We start from the raw sequence: 24,124 nt of genomic DNA, 5'->3' as shown, positions 1-24,124 counted from the left end.
GGGGTCATTACAGCATCCAGTGGGGCTATAAACCTGTGTAACAGCATCTTGCTTGCCCACGGCAGGACAGGGCAAGCGCAGCACGCCGGAAGCGCCGGTGGGTATCCTCCAGAGACAGCAGCCAGACCAGCAATCGCCCACCTATCCTTCACGCAAGTGGCTGCTGAGAGCCTTCCCTGTCCCCCAGGGCTGGCCGTGGCCCATCCCCACCTGCCCCAGCAGCCACATGGCCAGACAGACAACGGCTCCCGGCATTCGCAGGAAGCATGTATTCACGTTTCCAAAGCAATCAACCTGAGAGGGGGTGACCCCCTCCAAAACAGCCAGTGCAAGCTGTAACCTGTGTCCTCCTGGAGCCCCCTGCCCAGCCAGGCTCCTGCCCCGTCCCAACGTCCACCCGCCCCGTCCCGTTCCCAGGGGCTGGCCAGCCTGGCAGGGACGCCAGCCCCATTCCCTGGCCCAGCAGCCAAGGATGCCCTGCTGGGCGCCGGACACCCAACGAGCCAGAGTGTGCTGCTAGGGTGGTGAGGACACATCAGACCCTGTTTTTGTGCTGTGTCTGGACAAGCTCCTCTCGGCAGCCACCAGCCTTGCAGATCTCTTGTCCTGTCTGGGTGCGCTCAGCTCCCTGGCCACAACAGGTCCCACTGTCCACTCCGAGCAAGAGGTCCGGGGTCATTTCTACATGCTCCTGCTGCCTTTTGCAACGAGAACACCCTGCGATAGCCTTGGGGCTTTGCTGGGCATTTCAGTAGAGAAGCAATGAAACAGGAGCAAGCAATGCACCCACCTTGCAAAGCCCTGTGCACAAGCCGGCAGGTTGCACAACAGGCTGCTAAACCAGCCAGGTGAGGACCCGCACTGAGAAACTGGGTGTTTTCACCACGAATTTGCTGTGAAGCACTGAGTGCTTCGAGTGGGGAAGGCTGGGTGTCACCACCAAGGGTGGCTTCCACAGCCCTGTGCCTGCAGGCCATTTCCACCCATGCTCCCAGGGCAGGAGAGGAACCTGCTCAACTCCAGGCTGCCCCTGCAAAGGGCTTAGCAGACGCATTATCAGGGGCCACTATTGAAGCCTTGGGCTTTTAACAGGATTAAACTCCACTTCAAAGGCGGAAGATGGTTCAGGCTCCCTCTGCTTCTCAATTGCCGTATTCAGCCAGGGCTGGCCGCAGTGGGAAGCCCTGGAGGGTAAATGGAGCCACACAAAGGCGAGGTGGTACCACGGCAGCTTGGTTCCAGGATAATTCAAGGTTATAACAATTACAGCTCCTCTGGAATTTGTCAGCACTTTGAATGTGTTGGAAATAAACACCGATTCCCTCCCCAGGTCCTGGCACAAAAGCCCCCTCCACCATCCCCCCCGCCACCTCCGCTTGTCTGCGCACACTAAAAATCAGTTTAAAACAGAGACGTAGTGGGTCAGATAACCTTAAGCCATATAAAAGGAAACCGTGGCAGGGGGCTGGCTCGTGCCAGGAGAGCACGTTCACTTTTCAGCTCTGAAACGAAGCATTTAACCTGCACGTATTTGAAGAAGGTGAGGCCCTCATCAGGTCTGCACCTTGCTCTTACCACTTGGATGGAAACCTAATTTCTGGCGGTTCCCTTAAAGGCTGGTTCACGGAGCCACGGGCTTAGCCAGCAACCTCGGCACCTGCTTTAAACAAGTGCACACAAGGGCTCAAAAATGAGTGCAAAGATTCGTTGCTCCGCAGACCCCCAGCTCTCCCGGGACCTTCCTGGTCTAGGGCTCGGCTCCCCAGCCCTCAGCCGGCGACCCTTGCCCTGTGCTGCGCGTGCATGCCGACCCCGGCTGGGTGCACCCTGGCGCCAGGGAGCCCTGCAGTGGTCAGGCAGGAGATGATGGAGCTGGAGCGCTACAGAGCCCTCAGGTTTGCTCGGCTCGCTTTGCGCGCTGTTACGGCCACGGTCCCAGAGGTTTGCAGAGCGCTAAGTAATCCCGTGGGATAGCCCTGTCTGCAGGAAAGTTTCTCCTTCAGGCCTAGTGGGGAACCACATTGTATCATTATATTTCTACTTCTATTAAATGGAAACACAACACTTTTCACAGTTCTGCCGTGACACCTTTTCGCCTTGAGCGGCTGTTACTGCGACAGCTGATGCTTCAAGAGGATTAATGTGACCTGCTTAAGGGGGGGAAAAAAAAAAAAAGCTGGAAAATCACACAGTAAAGGCTGGAAGCAGCTGCCCAGGGCCACAGAGCGCCTGGCTGGGCACTGCGGGCCCCATCCTGCTGCTGGGGCTGTGGAGAGGGGCCGGAGCCCAGTGCCTGGCACGTGACCCTCGCTGAGCCTCTCGGGCAAAGTCTGCCACCTGAGCTCCTGGCTCCGCTTGGCACAGCATTCCAAACCTTCCCGAGAGTTTAAAGCAGCACTCAAAAAACCTGAAAGGGATGAGTACTCTTCTTCATGGCTTGCCAGCAGAGCCCTGGCTAACCATTCGCTCTCTTTCATTACGAAGTCAGAATTCCAGGTTCTCTTTCAGCTATGAAAAATCCCCATTTCACTAGTCTTAAAAATAAACTTAGAACCTTTTTGTGTTTTGCCGTTACATTTCAAAAGCTTTTAAGCTGAAATTTTCTCCTGTGATATCCACATCAGTCAGGACGAAGTTTTTCCAGGGTGTGTTCAGTGCACAGCAGCAGTTTAACCTCAGTGCTGGCCAGCGCAAAGGCCCAGCACGCAACGCCTGACCAGCACCCACTGAACAGCCCGCTTCAAAGGCAGATGGGTGCTGGGAGAGCTGGCAGCACCCAGGATTGCTTCTAATTTGAACAACCCCCTTCCTTGCTCCGACCTGCACAAAGCCGCCTTGATGCCGCCAGCAAAGCCGCTGGGCCAAGTGGCGGGATGAGGAGCGCTCCAGCCCCATTTTCCCTGCGGGCCCCTTCTCCCAGCTCCAGCTTCTCCCTGCTGCCAAAATCCCCCCTCCCTCTGCAAACACCAGAGCCCAAGAGCTCATTCGGGAGCAGCCCAGCTTCCAGCCTAGCTCGGCAGCCGTCGCTTGCCGAGCCCTCTCCCGGCCCGGGCTCAGGGTATGGTCACCCTCCGGAGAGGAGGGACGGCAGCACCCACCAGCCGACCCTTTCCGACTGCCCCAAACCACCTGGTGCGGGCAAGGACCGGCTGCCGAGCCTGACAACGCCGCAGCCAGCGGTGAGGGTCACTTCTTTCCTCGACACAGGGAGCCTTGCAAAGACCGAGCCTGGCGCTTGGGATGCCGCACAGACACGGAGGCGGCAGTGTGACCCCTGAGCTGCGTTATGTCTGCTCTGCCCAGGGTCAGCGCAGCAGGAGACCTCCCTGCCTGCGCTACGAGCATTGCACGGGCATGGGGCTGGGGGGCGCCGCGAGATGGGCACCACACGCGACCAGAGCACCCAAGCGTCCTGCCCACGGCGCCGGGCACCTCCCCAGGCTGCGCCGCCCTGGCCCGGCCGAGCCCGCGCAGGAGCCACCGCTGCACTTCCCCGTTCCTCTTCGGAAGCAGAGGCCGCCCCAAGGCTTGCTCCGCCAGCGAGCCTGAAACAGGGTCACTGCACACTGTAACCTGGGTCAGCCCCTTGAGGAAGGGGCGAGGAACGGCTGTGGGAGCCGGAGCACGGCCACCGCACCTTCCCAAACGCCCCGCCGGCCTGCCCAGCTGGCACGGGGCTGGAAGGGGCCAGGCAGCGGCCGCAGAGCGGAGGTGCCAAACCGCAGGCTCGGGGCAGCGTCCCCCGGGGGAGGCAGCGCCGGGCTCGGAGCCAGGCGCCCGGCAGCAGCGCCCTCGCGTGCGCCGCGACCCGCGGCTGGCGGAAAGGGCGTCAGCGCCCTGCGGCTTGCAGAAGCCAAGGGGGGGGGGGGGAGGCCACAGGAGCTGGGCACGCTCCTGCGGGTGGAAAACGCCTCCGCCACCATGCAGAGCCGCCCCCGGCACCCTTCAGCTGCAGCCTAGAGCAGGACCCGCCGAAAGGGAAACCTGCCGAGGCCAGCGCCAGGCACAGGGCTGTCGCGAGAGCCAACAGGAGAGTCGACCTGCTTTTGCTGGCATGGATGGAGCCTCCTGGGAAAGGCTAGGATCGCCCTCGCTCTTGCAGCCAAGGAGCTGTCAGCCCGCTGCTCAGCTGGCACCGAGCCGAGGCGGGTTTTCCCCACGGCCCCCCCCAGCCCGGCTGCGGCGCTGAGGGCGTGCTGGGCACGCACGGGCCACGGGTGCCCTCTCATGGGCGGCCTCGCTGCTGGCCCGCAGCGGGCCAGGCACCACCAGCATCCTGCCCCGGCGGCTCTCCCAGCCCTGCCTGTTCTGGGCCGGGTTTGGGGACAGCAGAGAGCCAGAAGGGATGCGTGCGGGTTTCGGCTCTAGGTGGAAGAAACCTGGCGCCAACACTGCAAAACGTCCAAGCCTCCATGGGAAGGCGCAAAACAGCTGAACATCCATTTATTGCCCTAATCGCACCCTCCCGACTCTGCCGGCAGCACAAGCATCGCGGTACGGGCAAGCCGAGCGCAGCTTCGGCCCCACTCCTCCCCGGGATGCACGAGGTGCCGTCACATTGTGCAGCAGCGTTTTGGGGGGTGCAGACCCCCCCCGAGAGGCAACCGGAGGCTCCACCGCGGTGCGCCGAAAACCGATGCACCCCGGGGAGTCTGTCTTACCTGCGGGCTGCTGCAATCTGTGCGGAGCCGGGTACACGGCGACGCCAATGCCCGCAGCCGCCAAGGCACACAGGCACTCGGGGAGCAAAGCCCGGCTCATGCGCATCGCCTCGACACGAGCTCCCGGCGGCGGCTTGCCCCGAAAAAACAAAGTGCCCCCCACCCCCCCAACCGGGTTGCTGTGTGTGGCTCCGCTGCTCTCCGGGCCGGCCCAGCTGCCTGCACGGGGGTGCGAGGGAGAGGAAGCCCGGCTCCTGCCCACGCTCCTGCCCGGAGCCGCAGCCAATCGCGGCACCGGCGCCGCGGCGAGTAACGCCACAGCTGGGATCCCGGGATCAGCGTCACCAGCGTCTCAAGGATGCCTAACCCTTTAAAGGGGCTGTGTGGGCAGCCCCTTTAAAGGGTTAGGCATCCTTGAGACGCAGCCGAGGGCCAGGCGGCTGCTCCGTTTTCACATCTTTTACCCTTTTTTCCCCTAGCCCCCAAATTAGGGCCCCTCCGCCCCAGCCGTGGCTGCCTTGCAGAGCCGGCTTTGCAGAGCTGGCTGCGGAGCCGGGCGATGCTGCTCGCAGGCGCTGCAAAAGCACCCACAAACCCAGCAGTGCCTGGCTGCCATCCGCTCTCCTAAGGAAGCCGAGCGCCCTAGGGATGACCGACCCCCCCTCCCCCCCCCCACCGGGCGAGTTAAGACAGAGGGTTTGGGGCGAGGGGGGAATCCCCCCCCCCCCCGACCTTGGCAGCGAGGTGAGGCTCTGGGGCTTTCGGAGGCAAAGAGCAAGCTGGAGGTCGGGCGAGAGGTGGGGACGCGGGGTGACACCCCTCTGGGAGGGGATGCTGACCTGGCCCTGCATCCCACTGCTGCCCAAGCGCCGGGTACCAGGTGGAGTTGCTATGGAGACACAGGCGCATGTGCATCCCTTCCTAGAGAGAAACGTGCTCCCGAGACTTCATGGAAAAAACCCGACACCCCCGCCACAGCCGGTTGCTCCGAGATGAGCGAGAGGGGCAGAGTCTGGAGCGGGATCCGGCTGCTCTCCCCACCAGCCCGAGGGGCTCATTTCAGCACAGCCTGTCCCCCTTCCCTCTCCATGATAGGGCTCCGGTTTTGGGCTCTCACCTCTATTTTAAGGGGCTGATCCTCTTAAAAGGGAGGCAGTCCTGGAGCCAGATGCGTGAAGGATGAGAAATCAACCTCACCATCTCGCGGGCACCCGCACACAGCGAAGCAAAGGCTCGGAAAGACCTCTGCAGGCACCCACGCAGAGGCTAAGGGCTGGGAGCTGAAGCACGCGCCGAGAGCTCTGCGTTCGAATCCTGCCACAGGAGGCCTGGCGTCCGCCTTTCCCCACCTGACGTCGGGGGTAAGGGCACTCACAGCACTGGAGACTGTCCTCGCCCGGCTGGGTCGCAGCAGCCCCTGCATCCCTGCGGGTCCAGCTGCCACGAACTGACATGGGCCAGGACCCATGGCAGGACCCCAAACCGCCAGCAAGGGCTGAGCCCGCCTGCAAAAAGGGGGAGAGGCCAAGGGAAGCCCTCAGGGCTTTGCCACTGGGAAAGCAAATGGGGAGAGGCTGGGGAGAGCCCAGCACCACTGGCTTTCCGCCCGCACTAGCTGGGACACGGTGCCGCGGACGGAGAGCAGCTGGGGGATGTGCTGCCGCGTGCTCCTCTGCTCCCATACCCGCTCCAGCGTCCCCGAGGCGGGCGAACCTTCGCTTGCCCTATACGGCTGCTCTCGGGCTAAGGGCTCAAGGTGCGGGAACTGGAACTGAAACAACCCATACGGCCCCATCCATGCAACGAGCGGGTCAGACTTTGGTGGCAGAATGACCTCTGGGGGCCGCTACAGCCCAGCTCTGCAGGGCAGGCCCCCACCGCTGCCTTGAGCAAGCCGAGAAGAGCGCTGGTGCCCGTGCTGGCTGCTGGTGCGATGAGAACCAGGACCCAGTCCTCCTGCCCAGTCTCCCCTAAGGAGCCCACATGAAGAAGCTTCCAGCTGTTGCATGGCCCCTGAGGCCCTTTCTTGAAGGCTCCCGCGAATATTTCATGGGGCTGTTTGGAAAGCGAAGGCTGCCGTGAATAACGCATGGGCCCTGACCCAGGAGGGGCGGGAAGCTCTCGTTCTCTCCTGCACCACCCCGTACCACCGCCGTGGTCTGTCATGGGGTGTGACAAACAACCCTGCAGGCTTTCAGGAGCTCACCAGGCCGTGGCATGAGAGCGAGGGGGCCAGAAGTGTCCCTGGGGAGTGAGGGGCTGCCGCCACAGCAGAGACGCTGTGCAACGAGCCAGCTCCCGGCTTGGAGCAACCAGACACCCAGCCCTGCTCCCAAGAAGGGGCTGGAAAGGTGCTCAACGCCCCCCCAGGGCTGAAGGCAGACAAGGCTTAAGCCCGTTGGTCTTGCCTGGAAACACTATGGATGCTACAGTATCACAGCATCGCCATAGGCCGGCCAGGCTGCCCCATGGGAGCTGTGTCCCCGCAGCAAGATGCTCAGGAGCAGCAAGCCAGGAGAAATGTCCCAAGAAAGCAGCTCAGCTGCTGGGAGCATGTCCGGAGGGAGACTGAGCACCAACACAGTGACAGCCTGGTCCCCTTCCCCTACGCAAGATGGTATTAATGGGATGCACAGTGGCTCTTCTGGGCAGAGAAGCAACAAGGCTCTTGCCCACCAGCGGAGCAGAACCCGCAGTGGCAGGGTTGCTCTGGGCCCGGGGCCACACGCTGGAGATGGGCCAACAGTAGAAGCCCAGGGTGCAACAAGAGACCCTGCTGATGCCCTCTGGTGGGGCAGCACCCTGCCCACGGGCGCCAGCACCAGGCGCCTCCCAATTTTACACCTGGTTCATCGCCAGTGAAACCTCCCCAGGGCGAGCGGAGCGCCAGGGGATTGCCAGGTACTACCTCCTGCCCGGCGCAAAGAGGCTGCTCGGTTTTAGCTAGAGCAAGGATAATTGGGTGGAGCTGTAATTACAGTTTTAATTTGCCTGCTTATTGAATTTGAAAGAAAAGTCTGGGGCAGGGGGAAGGAAAGAAACAAGCCTGCCTAAAGCTAGTTTTGCTTTCCAAACTATACGAAGAGTCGAAGGTCACCCATCTGCCAGGCACCCGTCACTGCTGGTGGAGCCTGTGCTTGAAACCCGCTGGGGCCAGAGGAAGAGGGGTGTCTCCCCATCCGCCAGGTCCTGCAGACCAGCAAGGGCAGTCACAGGAAGGAGCCCCTGGAGACGTGTGGGGAGTGCTTTCTCCAAGGATTCTGTAACACGCCACAGCCTGGGCAGGAGCCAGGAGGCTCCATCCTCCTGTGCACGCAGCAGGGCCCGACAACCAGCACCTACAGCAACGCTTCTCCCCCACCAAGGTGGGGAGAGCCCCAGTGTTGGGCTGCAGGTGGAGCTGGGCGATCAGGGGACTCCCCTCCTGCTGCAAGGGGATGTTCTGCCTTTCTCCTGTCCACCTCTCTGGCTCTTCTCTGCAGGCCAGGAGCTCTTAGGAGGGCCCTCAGCACACAGCAAATAGCCACAGCCCTGCGGGGACCTCATTCCCTCCAGAAAGGAGAGGGTTAATATCTAGATAACACACCATGCAGCCTTTAACGCCTTCAAGCTCTCTGCTGTTGCAAGCCCTGCCATGGTTAACGCGTGTCTCATCTCCCTCTTGACAGGCAGCTCTTGAGCCCTGCCTGCTGCTGATGTGCCCTCCCTGCGGATCGCTGCGCAGGAGGCACCTCCGCACCAGCTCCTGTTTTGAGCTATTACTGGCTCACGATGCAACCAGAGAGACGGGAACAGAGTGAAACGGGGAGAGCTCGAAGTGCCGCAAGGAAGAAAAGCAAGCCAGGGAGAGCCGCCACCGTAGAGCTGCCCGCCCCCAGCTGCGCCGCAGAGCTGAGGGCAGGTGGGCTGAGCTGCACGGGGGCTGGCTGAGATCGTGGCGGAGGTGGCCTGAAGCACAAACTGATGTCTCAAAGCGAGGACTGAAATCCCAAACGCCAGCCTGGCTTGGTGCCAGGATGAGTGAGGAAGCACGCTCCAGCCGTGGGTACCCGTTCGCCTCGGCCACGGGTGGCGGGGTGGGTGGGCTGCATGAGTCACGGCTCTGTGCAGGGAAAGCCGCTAAGTTCCTGCAAAGCCTGGGGCTCTCTGCTGCCCCCAAGCGCAGCACGCAGCCGATATCCTTGCCAAAAAAAAAAAGCGCCTGGATCCCACAGCAGCCATCTAGCAGTCTTGGAGCGTCCTGTCTGCTGCCAGCACCCTTTCCTTCCCCCGCAGCCACCCATTGCAGCCCTCCCTCCCTGCTCCCCACCGCTGCCCTAGCCTCCCCCGCGGCCCTGCAGGCTCAGGCACCGCCAGGTCCCACTGTCGCACCGGGGATTGACGTCAGCGCTTCCGTCTGCACCAGCAACGCTGAGAGCAGCCCCAGGTTGGCTTCATCCGGCCTTGGGTTAATGGTCTCAGAGGAGCTCAATGAAAGCCCAGTGATGGGCAGGCAGCATCGCAGGCAGCCAGGCAGCTCAAACACAGGGCACTCGTCACCGTCACCGCGAGCGCTGCTGTCACTCGGGGTCAGCGCTTGAAGGCACTCTGCGGCGGGAGCCAAATACCCGGGACAGGGCGCCAGGCCCAGCAGGAAAAGCAGCCGGTGAGCTGCCAGCTTGGCAGCGTGGGGCAGCAGTGGGCATGCAGAGCACAGCTAACCAGTGTCAAGGTTGCCCCAGCGGCAACCTCTCTCCAGGATCCCGGGAAGAGCTTAAGGAACAAACACAGGTCCTATGTGCAGGTGTGCCAGCTCACACTACAAAATTCCCCATCAGCTGCTCTGTAGCATCTAAAAGGAGCATGAATCAGCACTAAAGGGTGCTGAGCCACCAACGTCCCATAACCAGGCTTCCCGAAGCGCTGACTGCCCTGCCAGTCCTCGGCAGAAAGTGGGGGGAAAGTCCATTTCGCCCAGCTCATTGCAGGTGGCACGAAGGACCTCAGCTCCCAGGCTTAACAAGGGGCTGCCCACACCAGGCTCCAGGCTTTACCCACCACAGGAGCATCCCCGGCTGCAGGGGTGAGCAGGGTGCAGGATGCCCTGTCCTGGCACGAGAGAGAAACCCTGAGGAGCAGGCTAAGGGACCCCATCTGCCCTGCAGGAGTGGGTGACACGCCAGCAGTGGTGTTATGAGCTGCGTGCTGCAAGGAGACCCACACCTCTGCATGGAGCACAGCTTCCGTCCAACAGCTGGGGCAGGGGAATGGGAAAAATCCCTCCATCCCTGCTGCTGGGCATGAGCAAACATCCCGTGCAGAGGGAAACACCCAGCACCTGTGGGTCCCGGGAGGCCCCCAGCAGCACATGTAGCCACCATTCCCAGGGTGGAGCTTGGGGTGACAGGGAACCAAGTCAGGCCCCTTTTGCTGGCAGGGACCAGGCTGTAACAGAGAGGAAAAGGGTTGCAACGTAGCTGCACGTACCACTGGGTGAGTGTTTCTTCTGGACGCATCGTCCATGGTCGTCTTCCACGAACTGCTGGAGGCAGGGCCCGCAGGCATGGGACCCTGGCGGGCACAGCTCCCGGCGCTGCAGGGTGCAGTCCAGGCTCCGGGGGCACGACTCCACTGTGGAGAGGGGGAGAAAACACGTCAGGTGGAGAAGAGGGGTCAGACACGCTCCCTTCTGCCGGAGCAGCTCCAGGACCTTCATCGGCCTGGGGGTGATTCAACCTCAGCTACGCCTTGGACCGATGCACAAATAGTTTTGCTCCTCTGAGGTCTCGCTAACCTCTGCTGACCAAACCCACAACTGTCCTGTCTGGAGGCGAAGAGCGAAAGGGGTGAGATCCCATCTGCTCTGAAGGCAGCCTGGATCAGAGACAGGATCAGCGTGGGGAGGCTGAGCATGACTGCAAGCTGCTCCGAGCCCGCCTGCTCCCGCTCCCCTGGTGCCACGACAGCAAGAGGCTGGGAAGCTGTCACATTTGCAGGGCCCAGCTCAGGTCTGGAGCCTGCTGTGATTCAGGGAGACAGCTCAGCACCCCCTGAGCTGGAGCCTGATCCCAGACCGGACCTGCTGCAGGTCCCTTCTCATGCACCCATGCCCCAATGCACCCCTGGACAAGCCTGCTTTCCCCAGAGCAGTCCCCGGCCCCGCGTGCAGAGGGCAGCTCAGCTCCTGCAGAAGTTAATGAGCACAGCTAATTGCATGCTTAATTGCAGGAGCCGACCCTCTGCCCCAGCCCCAGCCAAGTGCTCTGCCGGAGCTGCCCACCTTTGCAAAGTGATTAGTCACTGCAATTAAGCTTGTGCTCTAATGACCTGCTCAAGGCAGTTTGCTAGCTGCAGGACGAGTGGGCAGCGCTCTTCCTCCCGTCGAGGACCCCAAGCGCTGGGATCGCAGGCCTCCTGCGCATGTCAGCCCCAGCTCAGCAGCCAGGGCAGCCCAGCAGAGGCTGGCTCACGGCGGAGCAGGCTGTGACGAGGGTCTTCAGCTCCCACCAGGAACCCTCCCACAGCAGCAGCCAAAATCAAATCCAATGCACAACCTATGCTTGGGTGGTAGCTGCAGGTAAACAACAAACCTCCCCAAACCAACAAAAAAAACACACTCTGAAGCCCGGGCACTGCTGTTACGGCTTGTCATAACCCCACACTGCTGCCCGAGATGCTGAGTGTCACCTTGCACCAGTGTCTGCTGCTGGGGCTGGCACAGCCCAAGGGCTGGAGATCCTAGTGCTTGTGGGCAGCTTGCAGGTAGAAGCCACCATCTCCCGTTAGGATGCCAGGCCAACAGTCCTGGGTCAATGGGGCATCTCATTTCCACTTCCAACTCGGTAACTTTTCAAATGACCAAGGGCACGTACATCCCCCTCCCATGCTCCTGGCAATGTGTCTTGAATCACAGAATCACAGAATGGTTGAGGCTGGAAGGGACCTTGGAGATCATCTAGTCCAACCCCCCCTGCTCAAGCAGGGTCACCTAGAGCATGTTGCGCAGGATTGCATCCAGGCGGATTTTGAACATCTCCAGAGAAGGAGACTCCGCAACCTCTCTGGGCAACCTGTTGCAGTGCTCTGTCAACCAATAGCTCCATGTCTCTCTCGTACTGGGGAGCCCAGAACTGGACACAGTACTCCAGATGTGGCCTCACCAGGGCTGAGGAGAGGGGAAGGATCACCTCCCTTGACCTGCTGGCAACACTCTTGCTGATGTACCTCAGGATGCCATTGGTCTTCTTGGCCACAAGGGCACATTGCTGGCTCGTGGTCCACCAGCACTCCCAGGCCCCTCTCAGCAGAGCTGCTTTCCAGCAGGTCAACTCCCAACCTGTACTGGTGCATGGGGTTATTCCTCCCTAGGTGCAGGACCCTGGACTTGCCTTTGTTGAACTTCATGAGGTTCCTCTCTGCCCAACTCTCCAGCCTGTCCAGGTCTCTCTGAATAGCAGCACAGCCCGCTGGTGTACTGACCTCATCGAGACCTAACATACTTGTAACACTTCTTCAATGCTACAAGCGCAAAGAACAGTCTGATTTCTTTCTTGATTTGAGTCAAACCAGTGGGATTTCCTGGAAGAACAGTACATCCCATTTCTTATGCAAGGCCTATGTTCACCTGCCAGAGCGAAAAGCAGGTGAGGGTGCAAAAGCATGCATGGAAATTATGGGATGGACTGAGATGAGCCCCAGTACAGTGACATACAAGTCCAGGACACATTGCAGTACAGAGCGAGCTCTCTGCTGCGACAGGCACACGCAGGGCCAACGGGCTCCCAGCAGGGACACCAGCACCCCAGGGTTTCACTGACCACATCAGGTCCCACAGGGCTAGGAGGGGCTCTCCTCCTGGTGACAGTGACACCAGGGAGCTGACACCACCCTAGCCAAGCCACAGACATCCTCCTCGTGCCTGCCCACGGCGCCGTCGAGCTGAGTGGGCTGCTCCTGGCGCGGTCGTCTGTCCTGCAGGCAGGAGAGGTCAGGAGAGCCTGGCGAGGAGTCACGGCAGGACATGGCTCCCGGCACCGTCCCAGTCATCCCTTGCCCCTGTGCCCACGGTGCAGACTCCTCCCGACTGCAGCGGCCACCCGGGGAGAAAACGCACGCTGCCAGTGCTTTCGAAAGGGCTCCCCGCAAAAGGCCGGACAGCGCCTGCCTTTGCAAAGCCCAGCCGCCCAGGCGGGCAGCACCCCACGGCCCTGTCCCCCGGGAAACACCACCGACCCGGCCTGAGGGGCAAAGCTCATCGCACCCGCGGCAAATGCCCCCCCCACCACGAGAACCAAGCAGCCGCTGCCTTTTTGCACAGTGCTCCGGGCAGAGGGCACCAGGAACCCTACTCCGAACACCTCTGTTCCGCTTTGAGACACTCCAAACTGGGAAACAGGCTCCTTACCAGACAGCGCCTCACTGCCCCCGGACGGCGGAGGAGACGGCCGGTCCTGGCTCCGTTGGGGCCACCCACTCCCCACGCTGCATCCTACATAGCATCAGGTCCACTAATTCCCCGCCCCAGAGGGCCGGCGGCGGCAATTTCTCTATTTAACGAAGCATGGCAGCGGTTTGTTGCAGCGGTTTATCTTGCAGGTGCCGCTTTCTTGACATCTCCAATTAGGCCCCATTAGAGAGATGAGCCAGAGTCTGCCAAAACCCAGCACAGGGCGCGAGGAATTAGTCTGACGTGATTCGCTTAGCGTATTCTCCTGCACGCCGAGGCTAGCAAAAGGCTGGGGGCGCTTAATGCAAAGAATTTAAAAGCATTAGGAGAGCGAGAAAGCAAGTCACCGCCACTTCCAGAGCCTGATAATTCCTTCATTAAAGCAAGCAAGCGACAGCAGGCCTGAGGAAAACAAAACCCGGAGAGCAGCGTGGCAATCAAGCGCTTCAAAAGGTTCCTCAGCGAGAGCAAACGGAGCTGCTCGGCAAGGGGCCGCGCCGCGCGCACCCTCCCGCGCCAGGGCTGCCGTCTCATCCTGCGCCCAGGCGGCAGCAGCAGAGAGCAGGGATGCTCGGTGAAGGGCAAGCGCAGAGGAAGCCTGGCCCAGAGCTGCTGCCGAGCGCCAGGCTGGATCCGACCTTCCTGGCCGGGAGACCAACTGATTTTTCCTTTGTGCTTAATGGGGAGAAAATTGGACGTTTAAGTGGAGGGGCCATTTTTCTACCCATCGTCTCTTTCTTAAGGTCACTTAAACTTCATTTGAAAAGGCAACAAGGCCAAATGCTCAAAAGCTCAAGAAAAGGAAGAGGCCGCAGCGCAGCGATGGGGAGCTGGGACACCCCACGCTCCTGCTGGGGAGGGACTCGCGCCGCGAGAAAGAACCCCAGCACTTTCCCACAGAGGGGCTGGGGAGGACGCGGCAGCTGGAGACCCTCTGAGACCTCTGGTGTCGCAGACACCTGAAAGCGTGTCCTTCCTCCCCCTCTCCCCCAGGAACAGACACCATAAAAAGCTTTTCTTATGCAGAAGAAAGAAACCCAACCCACTCGGTGCTCAAAATTAGAGGCCACCACCGATGCAAACATGCTACACTCTGCATTACCTTGGTAGTGTGCAACCGCAGAGTATCTTAAAAAGCATGATCTGCCCCAGCAGACGTTTGGCAGCACTAAGCAGCCTGCGAGATCTTGTCAGGATCCCACAGATCCGTAAATAAAGGAGATGGGGATTCACCAGGGAGGAAAGACAGCCTGGGAAAGGTGGTCCCGTTCACAAGACAGTGTGGAGCCTGGCTGGGGTGCAGAGCCAGGACCGAGCCAGGGCCGAGGGCTGAGGCTGCCATACCTGAAATTCAGGCTGGCTGCTTCTCCCGCGGGAGGCTGGGAGCTGCAAGCCCCAGCATCCTTAGCCAGTGCCCAGCAACTGATTAAATAAAACCCCACGTTGAATATATAAAAGGTCGTTATCTGTGTTTGAGGAACGAGCTGTGCTTGTGCAACTGTCACGGGTAAGGAATAAGAGCAAGAGAGACAGACATTCATCTAATTAAACTCCAAATGTTTAATCAATCATTATGCAGCGAGCACATATATTAGCCCACTACATCGGTCTCGTGGCTCCCTGTTTAGTTGCTATGGTTCTGCAAGCCGCTGAGGCCACTGGGCAGCCCAGAGGCAACTAAGCGGAGGGTTTTTCTGGGCTGTTTCTGGAGAGGTTTGGCAAGAGTGGGCACCTCTGTGCCGTGCTTCTGGATGAGCCAGACGCTGTGGAGGAGGAGGGAGAAGGGGCACCGAGCAGTGCTGGTGCTGGGTGCTGGGAATCGGGCAATGGGTGCTCGGGAGCCACAGGGGAGATTTAGTACGTTGACTGCAGTCACGCAGGGAGTTGCCTGTCCATCTGCCCCTCACCCCCTTCCCTCGGCAGTCCTCGAGATTTGTGTCTGGGCCAGCATGGCTCTGCAAACCTGCTCGCAGAGCCCATGGGCACCCAGAAGTTGCTGGGGCACAGGGCAAGTGCCTGATGAGCACGCTTTCCCCGCTGCACGCCGAGGAGGAAAAGTTGCTCCGGCCTGAAAATGGGATGGATAAGTCTCCTCCCAGCTGGATGCAGCTCCTGCACCCTCTGCCGACCCCAGCGTGGCTGTGCCCTCACTGAGGCACTCAGTCTGCTCCCATAGATCAAGCCTGCTCCAAGCTGGCCAGCAAAACCATGCTTTGTGCTCTAGCGGACACACCACGGAGCCCCACTGCCTGTTCCTGGGTTTGCCACTGGCTGGGTGACGGCCCTGGGTGACACCCTCCTCTCTGCACTTCAGTTTCCCTGTCCACAACGGCAGCCCCCGGCAGAGCGCGTTGAGAGTGGCTCTCCTGCAGAGCTCAGCACCATCGGTTATGTAGCCATCCAGCACGGGAACGAGACCCAGGAGCTGCCACCAGCATCTGAGAGAGTGGGGAGGCAAAGACCTCCTAGACTTCCCCTCTACTGGTAGCACCAAAAATGGGATCCCCTGGCCCCCACGCTTCCAGCAGCAGCTCCCTGGAGTGGCCCAGCCACCCGGACACGAGTCCCTGCAACCCGTCAGCCCAGTTGGACCATTTATTTCCAGAAGGCTGCCTGGGTCATGGCTGCACCGGAGTCCTGGCAACCAGGACAGCAGCCGCTGCAGCTCCACCAGGGCAGGGGAGAAGGGCCACCAAGAGCACCATGGCCAAGGTTGGTCCTGGGCGGCCAGGAGCAAGGTCCCAGCCTTGCAAACCCGGCCCAGAGAAACCTCTGCGCCACCCGGCGGGGTCTGCCTCCGGCATCTCGTCAGCCGCGGGTCTCCCCTCCCACATGCCAGCCCCCGTGACAGCACACGGGCAGGCTCTAGCGTGGATACGCTCGACGTTCCCCTTTTAACCATGGGAACGACGCACCGTCTCTCCCACAGCCCTGGCACCAAACTGCAGTGACACCACTCTGTGGGAGGCAACCCCCTCAACCTTGCCTCTGCTCTTGCTGTCAGGCTGGAACGATTTGGGAATTCCCCTCCGAAATCAGGTCTGTTAATCGCTGTCGATGCACTGCTTGCATTTCCAGCCACGCTCACCCCTGGGGGTGGTGGGAACCTCCTCTTCGCTGCGGAGGTGTCAGGGCTGTTCCCACGCCGTGTATGTGGCTTGGTACGGCAGCACGGGAGGCTGGGCAACGTAGAGGAGAGACCGTGGGCTGGGACCTGGGGGACTTGGGCTTCAAGCTGTTGGACATCTGCATTGCATTTTCCTTACCAAAATGCTTTCTCAAATCTTACCCACAGACCGAAACACCCACCGGCCAGGAACACTGCAAAGCAGAACAGACCCTGCCTTCAGGTTCTACAAGCCAACTGGAAAACAGAGCAAGAGGAGCATCGCAAGAGGTGCCTACAATAACACATTGCAAGAGGAATGCACAGTAAAACGTTGCAAGAGGAGCGGACAATAAAGCATCACCCGAAGCCACCGCTGTCTGCAGCGCAGCTGGGACATCGCCAGCACGGACCTTCCAAGGGAGCCTGATGGTGGAGGATGCTCTGTTCGCACTGCCTGTTCCTGCCGTCACCATGACTATCAGGGCGCAAATCTCTCATGCAAGCAGGCACCAGCACAGAGCACTGCAAGAGGCAGCTTGAAAACCAGCAGCAAAGTGTTGCGTGATCAAAGGGAACCCATTAAAAACCCGGGGCTTTCGCCTGGGGCAAACCTTTGGTGCCTGCTTGCCATGGACAGAAGCACGCACAGGAGCTGAGCTCCAAGGACAGCTCCACAGCCCGCTGTGTTTCCTTTAGGGCATGAGTCTTTGCAGGGCGAAGGAGAGCGCTCGACACCTCGCAGCCAGCAAGGAAAAACAAACAGCAGTCCGAGGGTTAGCCGAGGGCATGCGGGAGCAAGGCTGGCCGTGCGCATGCAAAGAAACCTCGGTCCTCAGGCTCTGAGGCGCCTGCACCCCCCATTGCCCTTGACAAGGGTCATTCAGATCGGAAAGCTCAGCACAATTCACCCAGGCCCAAAGGGCGCTCATGGGACACTGGGGACATACAGACCGCCGAGCTGCTGCCAGCCCCGCCGCAAGAAAAGCGCACCGAGCACGGGGAGGTGCTGCCTGCATCCCTCTGGACTGCATGGACAGACGCTGCCCACCACGATGAGAGACCAATAGCATCGCACCGGGCCCTCCTCAGGCCGATAAGGAGACCTGGCTGAGACAAGTTATTGCACTACTGACATTTACGGCCCTGGGTAAAATCTTTTTTTCCACTGTCACGCCAAAAAGTACAGCAGGGAAAAAAAGAAAAGAAAATAGAAGGAGGACATCCGGCTAGCAAGGGAACACGGGAATTTCGCCTGGGTGTTTAATTGCAGCAGATAAAAAGGTAAAAGTTAGCTTAAGAGGGAAATTAATTAATGAGAAATCTCATAAGAGCACGTAAGCTCTGTACACAAGCAACGCCCAGCCTCTCTGGGCTAATGGTGACGTTAGCCCCGGTGCCGAAACCAGATCCGACAGTCCAGCCACGTTCAAGTGAAGCGTTCAGGGCGCAGCTGGAGATTGCATCAGCTCCTGCTCGGCAGCTCTGCCACCTCTTTTACAGCGGCCAGCAGGCAGCTGAGCACCAGCGGTGGCCCGGAGCGCTCTCCACCCAGTGTAAAGGGATGCTGAAGATCCCAGTGGCCCAAATTGGACTGCTAACTGTGGCTGCTAACCGTGGCCTCCAGGAGATGCTGGCACAGCCCGTCATCGTCTCAAAGCAAGCCCAACGGGGAAGAAAGAGGCTGGGCCGAACACCCAGGGATTATCTGGGGACAGCACTAATCAGCTTTGGGAAGGCCAGGAGAAGGGGGAGCAGCAGGCTGGAGATCTTCACACTGCTCTCATCCCCTCCCAGCCATGCCAGCCTTAGGTGGGGACCATCTCCGTGCCCAGAGCAGCGCAGCCAAGGGCGCACGGAGCTGGGCAGCTCATGCTGGCATGAGAAAACCGCAGCCCCCCAAGCGGGGAAGGAGCTCGCCCACCTGGCCAGACGTGTCCGAGCTCCATCCCGAGCACAGCGCGCTCCACGTGAGCCAGGCCACGCGAGCGCTTTGGGAAAAGCGATCTAGGGCTTCGCTTCCATCTGCTCCCCTTCGTGCAGGCCGACGTTAAGCCTTTGCACTCTGGCAGCAGTCCCTGCCCGGCGGGGCCCGCAGGATCCAGCTGCGGGCCGCATCCAGGCCGTACTGCTGCAGGAGGGCACTGAGACCAGGCCCGGCCCCCGGCCCCGCTGACAGCTCCCGGCCCATCCCGGAGGAGCGGGAAGACTTCCTGCGGTCAAGTCTTTTGGGGCCCCGGTGTCCTCGGCGCTCTCTTCCCACGGCTGAGCTGCATTCGCTCCTGCTGCCCCAGGGAGCCTCGGCATCGCCAATCTCCCCCGCTCCCCGCAGCAACCCAGCCACAGCCTGCAGCTTTTTGAGGGGAGATGAGGCTGGGGAAACAGCCCCCCTGCACCCTGCCCCAACCCAGCACCCTGCCGGCACCGGGTGCAGCCCCCGCCGCCCGTTCACCCCCGGGGCGGCAGGGGCTGCCAGGGGACGGGCCTCCCATTCATGCCCTGGAGACCCGCCAGGGCCAAGAAGGAAGGTGCTTCGCAGGCCTGGCAGGCAGCCAGCGCTGCCGCCGATCAAAGCCGAGCGAGGCTTCGGCATTGAAAACAAACACGGCGGAGGGCACGGCGCGCTGCCGACAGCGGTCGCAGCCCGGCAGTGGCTCTGCCGGCCCGGCTCCAAGGGCACCGCTCCTCCTCCTCGGCGACGTGGGGCCCTGCTCCCAGCCAGCGTTTTCCAGCACTGCTGCTGGGAGCCTGGCACTCATACGGGGGGTTTCCTCGGCTCCGGGAACCGCCGCTACCTTCTGGTCAGAAAAAATTGCTGCTGGCTCTGGGCGGCTGGCGCCAAGTCTCCCGCATGAGAAGGCGAGTGGAAACAGGGCTCCTTTGAACATCACCGGCGGTCCAGGCCACGGCTCAGCATCATCTCCCCTCTGAAGGGCTGGGTCGCCTGCCCCAGTGGCACCGTGCCATGCTCTGTCCTCGGGGTCCGGATGTGCTGTGCAAGAAACGGCGCTGAGAGCCCGCATGCTGGGGTTAATCGCAGAACCGTACTTCACCACACCAGCTCCTTGCTGCAATTGCTAGGAGCCAGAAGCCAGGGCAGCACGCAGACCCTCTCCTGGCCACCAGCACGGCACCCCATCAGCATGGGTGCACACCCACGCTACCCAAAGTAGGTGAGACACCTCCAGGAGCCTCAGCTCTGCACTTTTCCATGCCCACGAGCACAGCTCAGCCAAAAGCAACCCTCCAGTGGGAAAAATCACAAAAAGAGAATGAAAAAAATCCAACGAAAAGCAGGTTGGGTGGATAGGATTACCAGGGAAGCCCCTCCAGCCAAATAGCCTGAGCTTGCTTGTGCTCCAGCTGCATTTCAAAAGGCTCTTTCTGGGCTGGGACCCCTCTGCTGAAGTGCAGGTGACGGAGCATGGGGACATCTCTGCAGGCAGTGTCTGTCACCAGGCATGGTATGAATTGGGGACAGGGCGGGGGGGATCGGTGCTAATTGAGTCCGCAGCTTTGGGGCTGCAATCAGCCACCGCTCCCACACGCGGCCATCGAGAACGGCTCAGCGGCGAACGTGCTGCCCCCAAGCTGTCCTCCTGCGGTGGGCACCGAGTCTTTCTGCCACCGTGCATGCCAGCAGGTCCCCGCCGCTGCACACGCAGAGGCTGTGACCCATGCCGGGGCAGGCAGCCCGTTCATGCACCAAGGATGGTGAGCGCTGCCTGCACGGATGCCCTGAGCTCTGCAAGCCAAGTGGACCTCAGCGGGAAGAGGGCGAACAAAGAACGGGTTCAAACCAAGCCAGGCCAAGGGGACGTCTGGAGCGAAAGCTGCCACTTGCATACCTAAGCATGCACAGGGGAGGGAACAGCACGGCGTCAGATGAGGTCGTGACCAAATAGTCCTCCTTGCAGGAGACACCCGCTATCCAGCTCAGCGAGACTGCTCTGGCTCCTCGCATCCAGCCACTGCTGGAAGCCCGCTGCTGACTGCAGCCGGCACACGTCACAGGCCATGCTCCTGCCTCTGAAAATGCAGTAAACTCGATTCCTCTGGCATGTGGAGATAGAACAGGTCTTGCTGCTCCAGAAAAAAAAACAACACTTTATTAAAATGTTAGCTCCAGAGAGCGCAGAGAAAGTGCTCAGCTCTCCTTTTTGTTCCTAGATTTTGGAGTAGGTCACTAGCAGGGGAGAAGAGCCCATGCTCAGGTGGAGGAGCACCGGGTGCAGCCCTTGGTCATCCCACAGCCACAAGGACATTGGCAGCGCTGCTGGGTCTAAACCAGCCTCCTATCTGCACCCCAAATGCCCGCTACAGCCAGAGCTGAAGGGGAACGGCAGAGCCTGGGGCAGAGGGAGCGTAATGAGCTGCACCGGGTCAGACGGATGGTCCCCAGGGTCCCATATCCTTCCTTGGAGCAAGACCAAGAGCAAACGCCAAGGGCAACAGACAAGGACAGGGTGACTGTATGAGCTGTTCCCCCCCAGTCCTTGGCTGTTTTCAGCTCAGTGATTTTGAGCCAAACATCTCTTTTTCAGCAAGTCCCACCTGATCTGTTCTCCCCGTGGGCCCATGTCAGTTCTGAGCACCCGCCACATCCTTCAGCCAGTTGTCCCACAGATCCACCTCCCCTTGCAATTGTAGCCACCGCCTTTTGTCTGCTTTGAGCCTGGACCCTCTTGACCCTCATTCTTGCATTGGAAATGAGTGATAAAGCAACTGAAGACTTGCCGTGTTTTCACGTTCCTGGGAACCAAGCACATGGCATGAGCACGTGAACGAGCTGCAGACAGAAACCTTTCAGGGGCCCAGTGCCTGGAAAGGGTCTCATCCAGCAGAAGGACACCAGGGCCTGCACACAAGCCCCTGCTGCCTCCAGGGAGATTTAAGAAGCACATTATGGGCAGGCATCCTTGGCGGGAACACTATTTTCAAGCTAAAACCCCTTTGCATGCTGGAAAGCACCAAGCGTGCCCACATCCCAGTGCATGGGGGCTGCAATGCAGCTTCTCCCACACTGGACCCAGCTTCGGTCCAGCTCTGCTCACGCAGCCCTGCTTGGGAGTGTCCTCCTCAAGGCCTGGGGGTGCCACGCACAGGGGCGACAGTGGCACAGACGAGGTCATGCTGAGCAGCACCAGCCCGTGCCCTGCGCGGGGGTGCCACACATCCCTGCCCGCCTCTGCGCTGCTGGACCACCGTTCCCCTGGCCTCACCAGATATCTCGCACAGCAAACATCTCTTTCAGCCCAGCATTTCCCAGGCCCGCCAGTCCACGCTGGAGGTCGTAAATAAGTTATCCTTTAAAAAGCACCTTGCTGCTCTTTGCAGCTTAAAACACTTATCTTCGTTCTTGTTTATCAGGTTTTGCTCAAGCCAATACCAATCTGCTGGGCTTTTATATGTCCAGATTCCTTCTGGGCTAGGTTGGGTTTGCTGCTTTGTGGGGTTTTTTTGTTTGTTTTGGGGGTTTTTTTTGGTTTCCTTTTTTGCAAATCAGGAGGTAAACTCAGAGCTGAGGGTCTTGTGCTGCTGGCCCAGGGACACAGAGATCCTCGCGCAGATTCGGTCTCTGCAGGGCTGGGTTGGCAGTGTTTTCACCTGCAGTTCTGCCCCCCCAGTTGCAATACTCACTGGGAAAAAATTAATAAATCTGTGCTTTTCAAAGCAGGCTTCCTTCCTCCCTGCCCAGCAGAACAAAACAATGCACTGGGAGATGGGCTTCCTGCTTGCGCGGTGGGCGGAGGGACGCCCCGCTCCCAGGTCCACGCACAGGGCTCAGCACGCCACGTCCGTGCAGGCAGGTTAGCCCCCAAGCTCTGGCAGAGGGGATGAGTCCAGCCTAGAAACAAGGGGAAAAGCCACTAAGCCCAAAAAACAGGCTGAAATGCAAACGGCTCCAGAGTTTTGAGCCAAAATTTACTGTGCCTTGGGCAAGAGCGGGAAGACGCATGGTTTCCAGTATGTCGGCTGAAGGTGGGATGGGTGTGAAACCAGGGCCAAGCCAGGACAGAGCAGCGAGCCGGGTCCCGTGCTGTAGAGCAGCACATGGCAGGGAACAGCAACCTCTGTCCAGCTTGTTCCTGGGGCAAATGTCACAGAGAGGACATGCATGGGCCTTGCAGCCCTGCTCCAAGAGAAATCCCTCCCTGAAATGCTCTCCTGATTATGTTTCCGCCTGTAAAGTCTTTGGAGACGTGGCAGGTTGCTCCCCGGGAAGAAGCAGTGAAGGATGAGGAGCAACCCCCCACGGGGCCATGCAGGAGCACTGCCCAGCCTGCACGGTCCCACCGCCACGTTCCCAAGCTCAGGCTGCTCTGAAGCAATTCAGCAGACATCATGCAGAGCGCCAAGCTGCAGCACCTCCCATAACCCAGAGTCTAAGCCAAACCAACCCGAGTCACCTGGGGGAAATGCAAAAACTTCAAAGACAGGGTTCAGGGTTACCCTTGCAGCACAGCGAGAGAAGCAGGGAGTCCCAAGAAGCACACGTGTTGGGGCGAAACCCACCTCAGAAGGCACATGTGGTATTGCTAGAGGAAATCCAAGCTACAAACACCCTCAAAATTCAAGGAGCTCTTGAGTTCATGTACTTCAGAGCACGGAAGCAGGGAGCACCAGGCAACCTCCTGGTATCAAACTGAAGGAGTAGGATTTCACATAATTGCTACTAAAATCCTTTATTGGGCAAAAAAATTACTCTTTGCAGCCTTGGCATTATGCCTAGCACATTAAGGAAACAGAAGCAGGATTAATGGGCATTGCAGGAAGGGGATATGGCACCAGGACGGATGAAAACAACTCCTGCAAACCGCAACTTCAGACCCTGATGGAGTCTCACAGACCAAAGACTGTCCGCTCGCCCTCCGCTGCTGTGCCCAAGGCTGCCGGGCCAGGCGAAGGCATTTGCCTGTTCAACAGATGCAAGGGCAGAGCCGTGGGGTGGCAGAGCACACGGACCTACATCCCTTTTACTGCCCCACGCAGCAGCTAGCCCACGTGCTGGGTCATCTTAAGAATGCATCTCAAGAAGGTCGCACCATCATCTCAAGGTGGTGTGACCCTATGCACCACCTGGTGAGGAGAGAAGGACCCTGGGGACCACTGTCACCTTGCTGAGCTCTCCGGTGGTGCGTATCTCTCCCTGGGATGCATACTGCAGTGGGAACTGGTCACCAAGCCTTTCCCCAGCACACAGTAAAACAGGTCCGCCCCAGTTGCACCGAGCTGAACAAGATGCCTCAGCCCCCCAGCATTTCCCTGGGCCCTGCTGGGTTCGGGCCAGCCTGGGACCTTGCTGCCTATTTCTACTTGCTTCTTACAGTCTCTGCAGCATCTGTGCGGTGTGCAATTTTGAGGAGGATTAAACATTTCATCCCTACCCATGCCAGGGCTGACTCTGCAGTATAAGGGCCTGTCTCCAGTCAGAAGTGCTTTGCTTCAGATTTTCAGGAAGACAAGCAATTAAAAAAGACAGACAAACACATGCTATCTCCAGTTTGCCTGGTGCAGACCAACCAGCCTGTACTCCACGCATAAGGCCTTACCCTGGCACAGGCTTCTGACACCACAGTCCCTCCAGGCCTGCGTGGAAGTGGAAAGAGGCCCCAGCTTAAAACACACATTTGCATTTCTTGTTTATCAAGCTTTGCTCAAGCAAATATCAACCTGCTGGGCTTTTTATCTGGACGAAGCTGCGGTTTGGGTTTTCTTTGTTTGTTTTTTACTGGGTAGACTCAGAGGTCTGGCACAGCTTGATGGATAAAATATGCAATGAAAGCCTGCCCCCATAAAGCTGCTTACAGGTGCAGGACTCTCTGGGGTGCAGCAGTGACACCAGCTGGGCTGTGCCATCCTCAATGCCCAATGGGCTCCGTGGCCCAGTCCAGGCACACATGGAGAGCAGAGGATATGGCCAGAGACAGG

At 59.7% G+C, this 24,124-nt stretch overlaps 1 protein-coding gene across 1 annotated transcript in view; it reads right to left on the bottom strand.

Moving 5' to 3' along the window:
* Positions 1 to 24,124, bottom strand: part of NPDC1 (neural proliferation, differentiation and control 1) — a 41,062-nt gene that overhangs the window by 5,313 nt on the left and 11,625 nt on the right. Inside the window, exon 2 of the mRNA XM_067309173.1 lies at positions 10,128 to 10,271. Coding sequence (XP_067165274.1) covers positions 10,128 to 10,271 — 144 coding nt within the window. The remainder of the gene's footprint in view (positions 1 to 10,127; positions 10,272 to 24,124) is intronic.

Source organism: Apteryx mantelli, chromosome 21, assembly GCF_036417845.1.
Source record: "Apteryx mantelli isolate bAptMan1 chromosome 21, bAptMan1.hap1, whole genome shotgun sequence".
NCBI classification, from domain to species: Eukaryota; Metazoa; Chordata; class Aves; order Apterygiformes; family Apterygidae; genus Apteryx; species Apteryx mantelli.
Note: the sequence above shows the minus strand (reverse complement) of the source record. Positions and strands in the feature narration are given on the sequence as shown.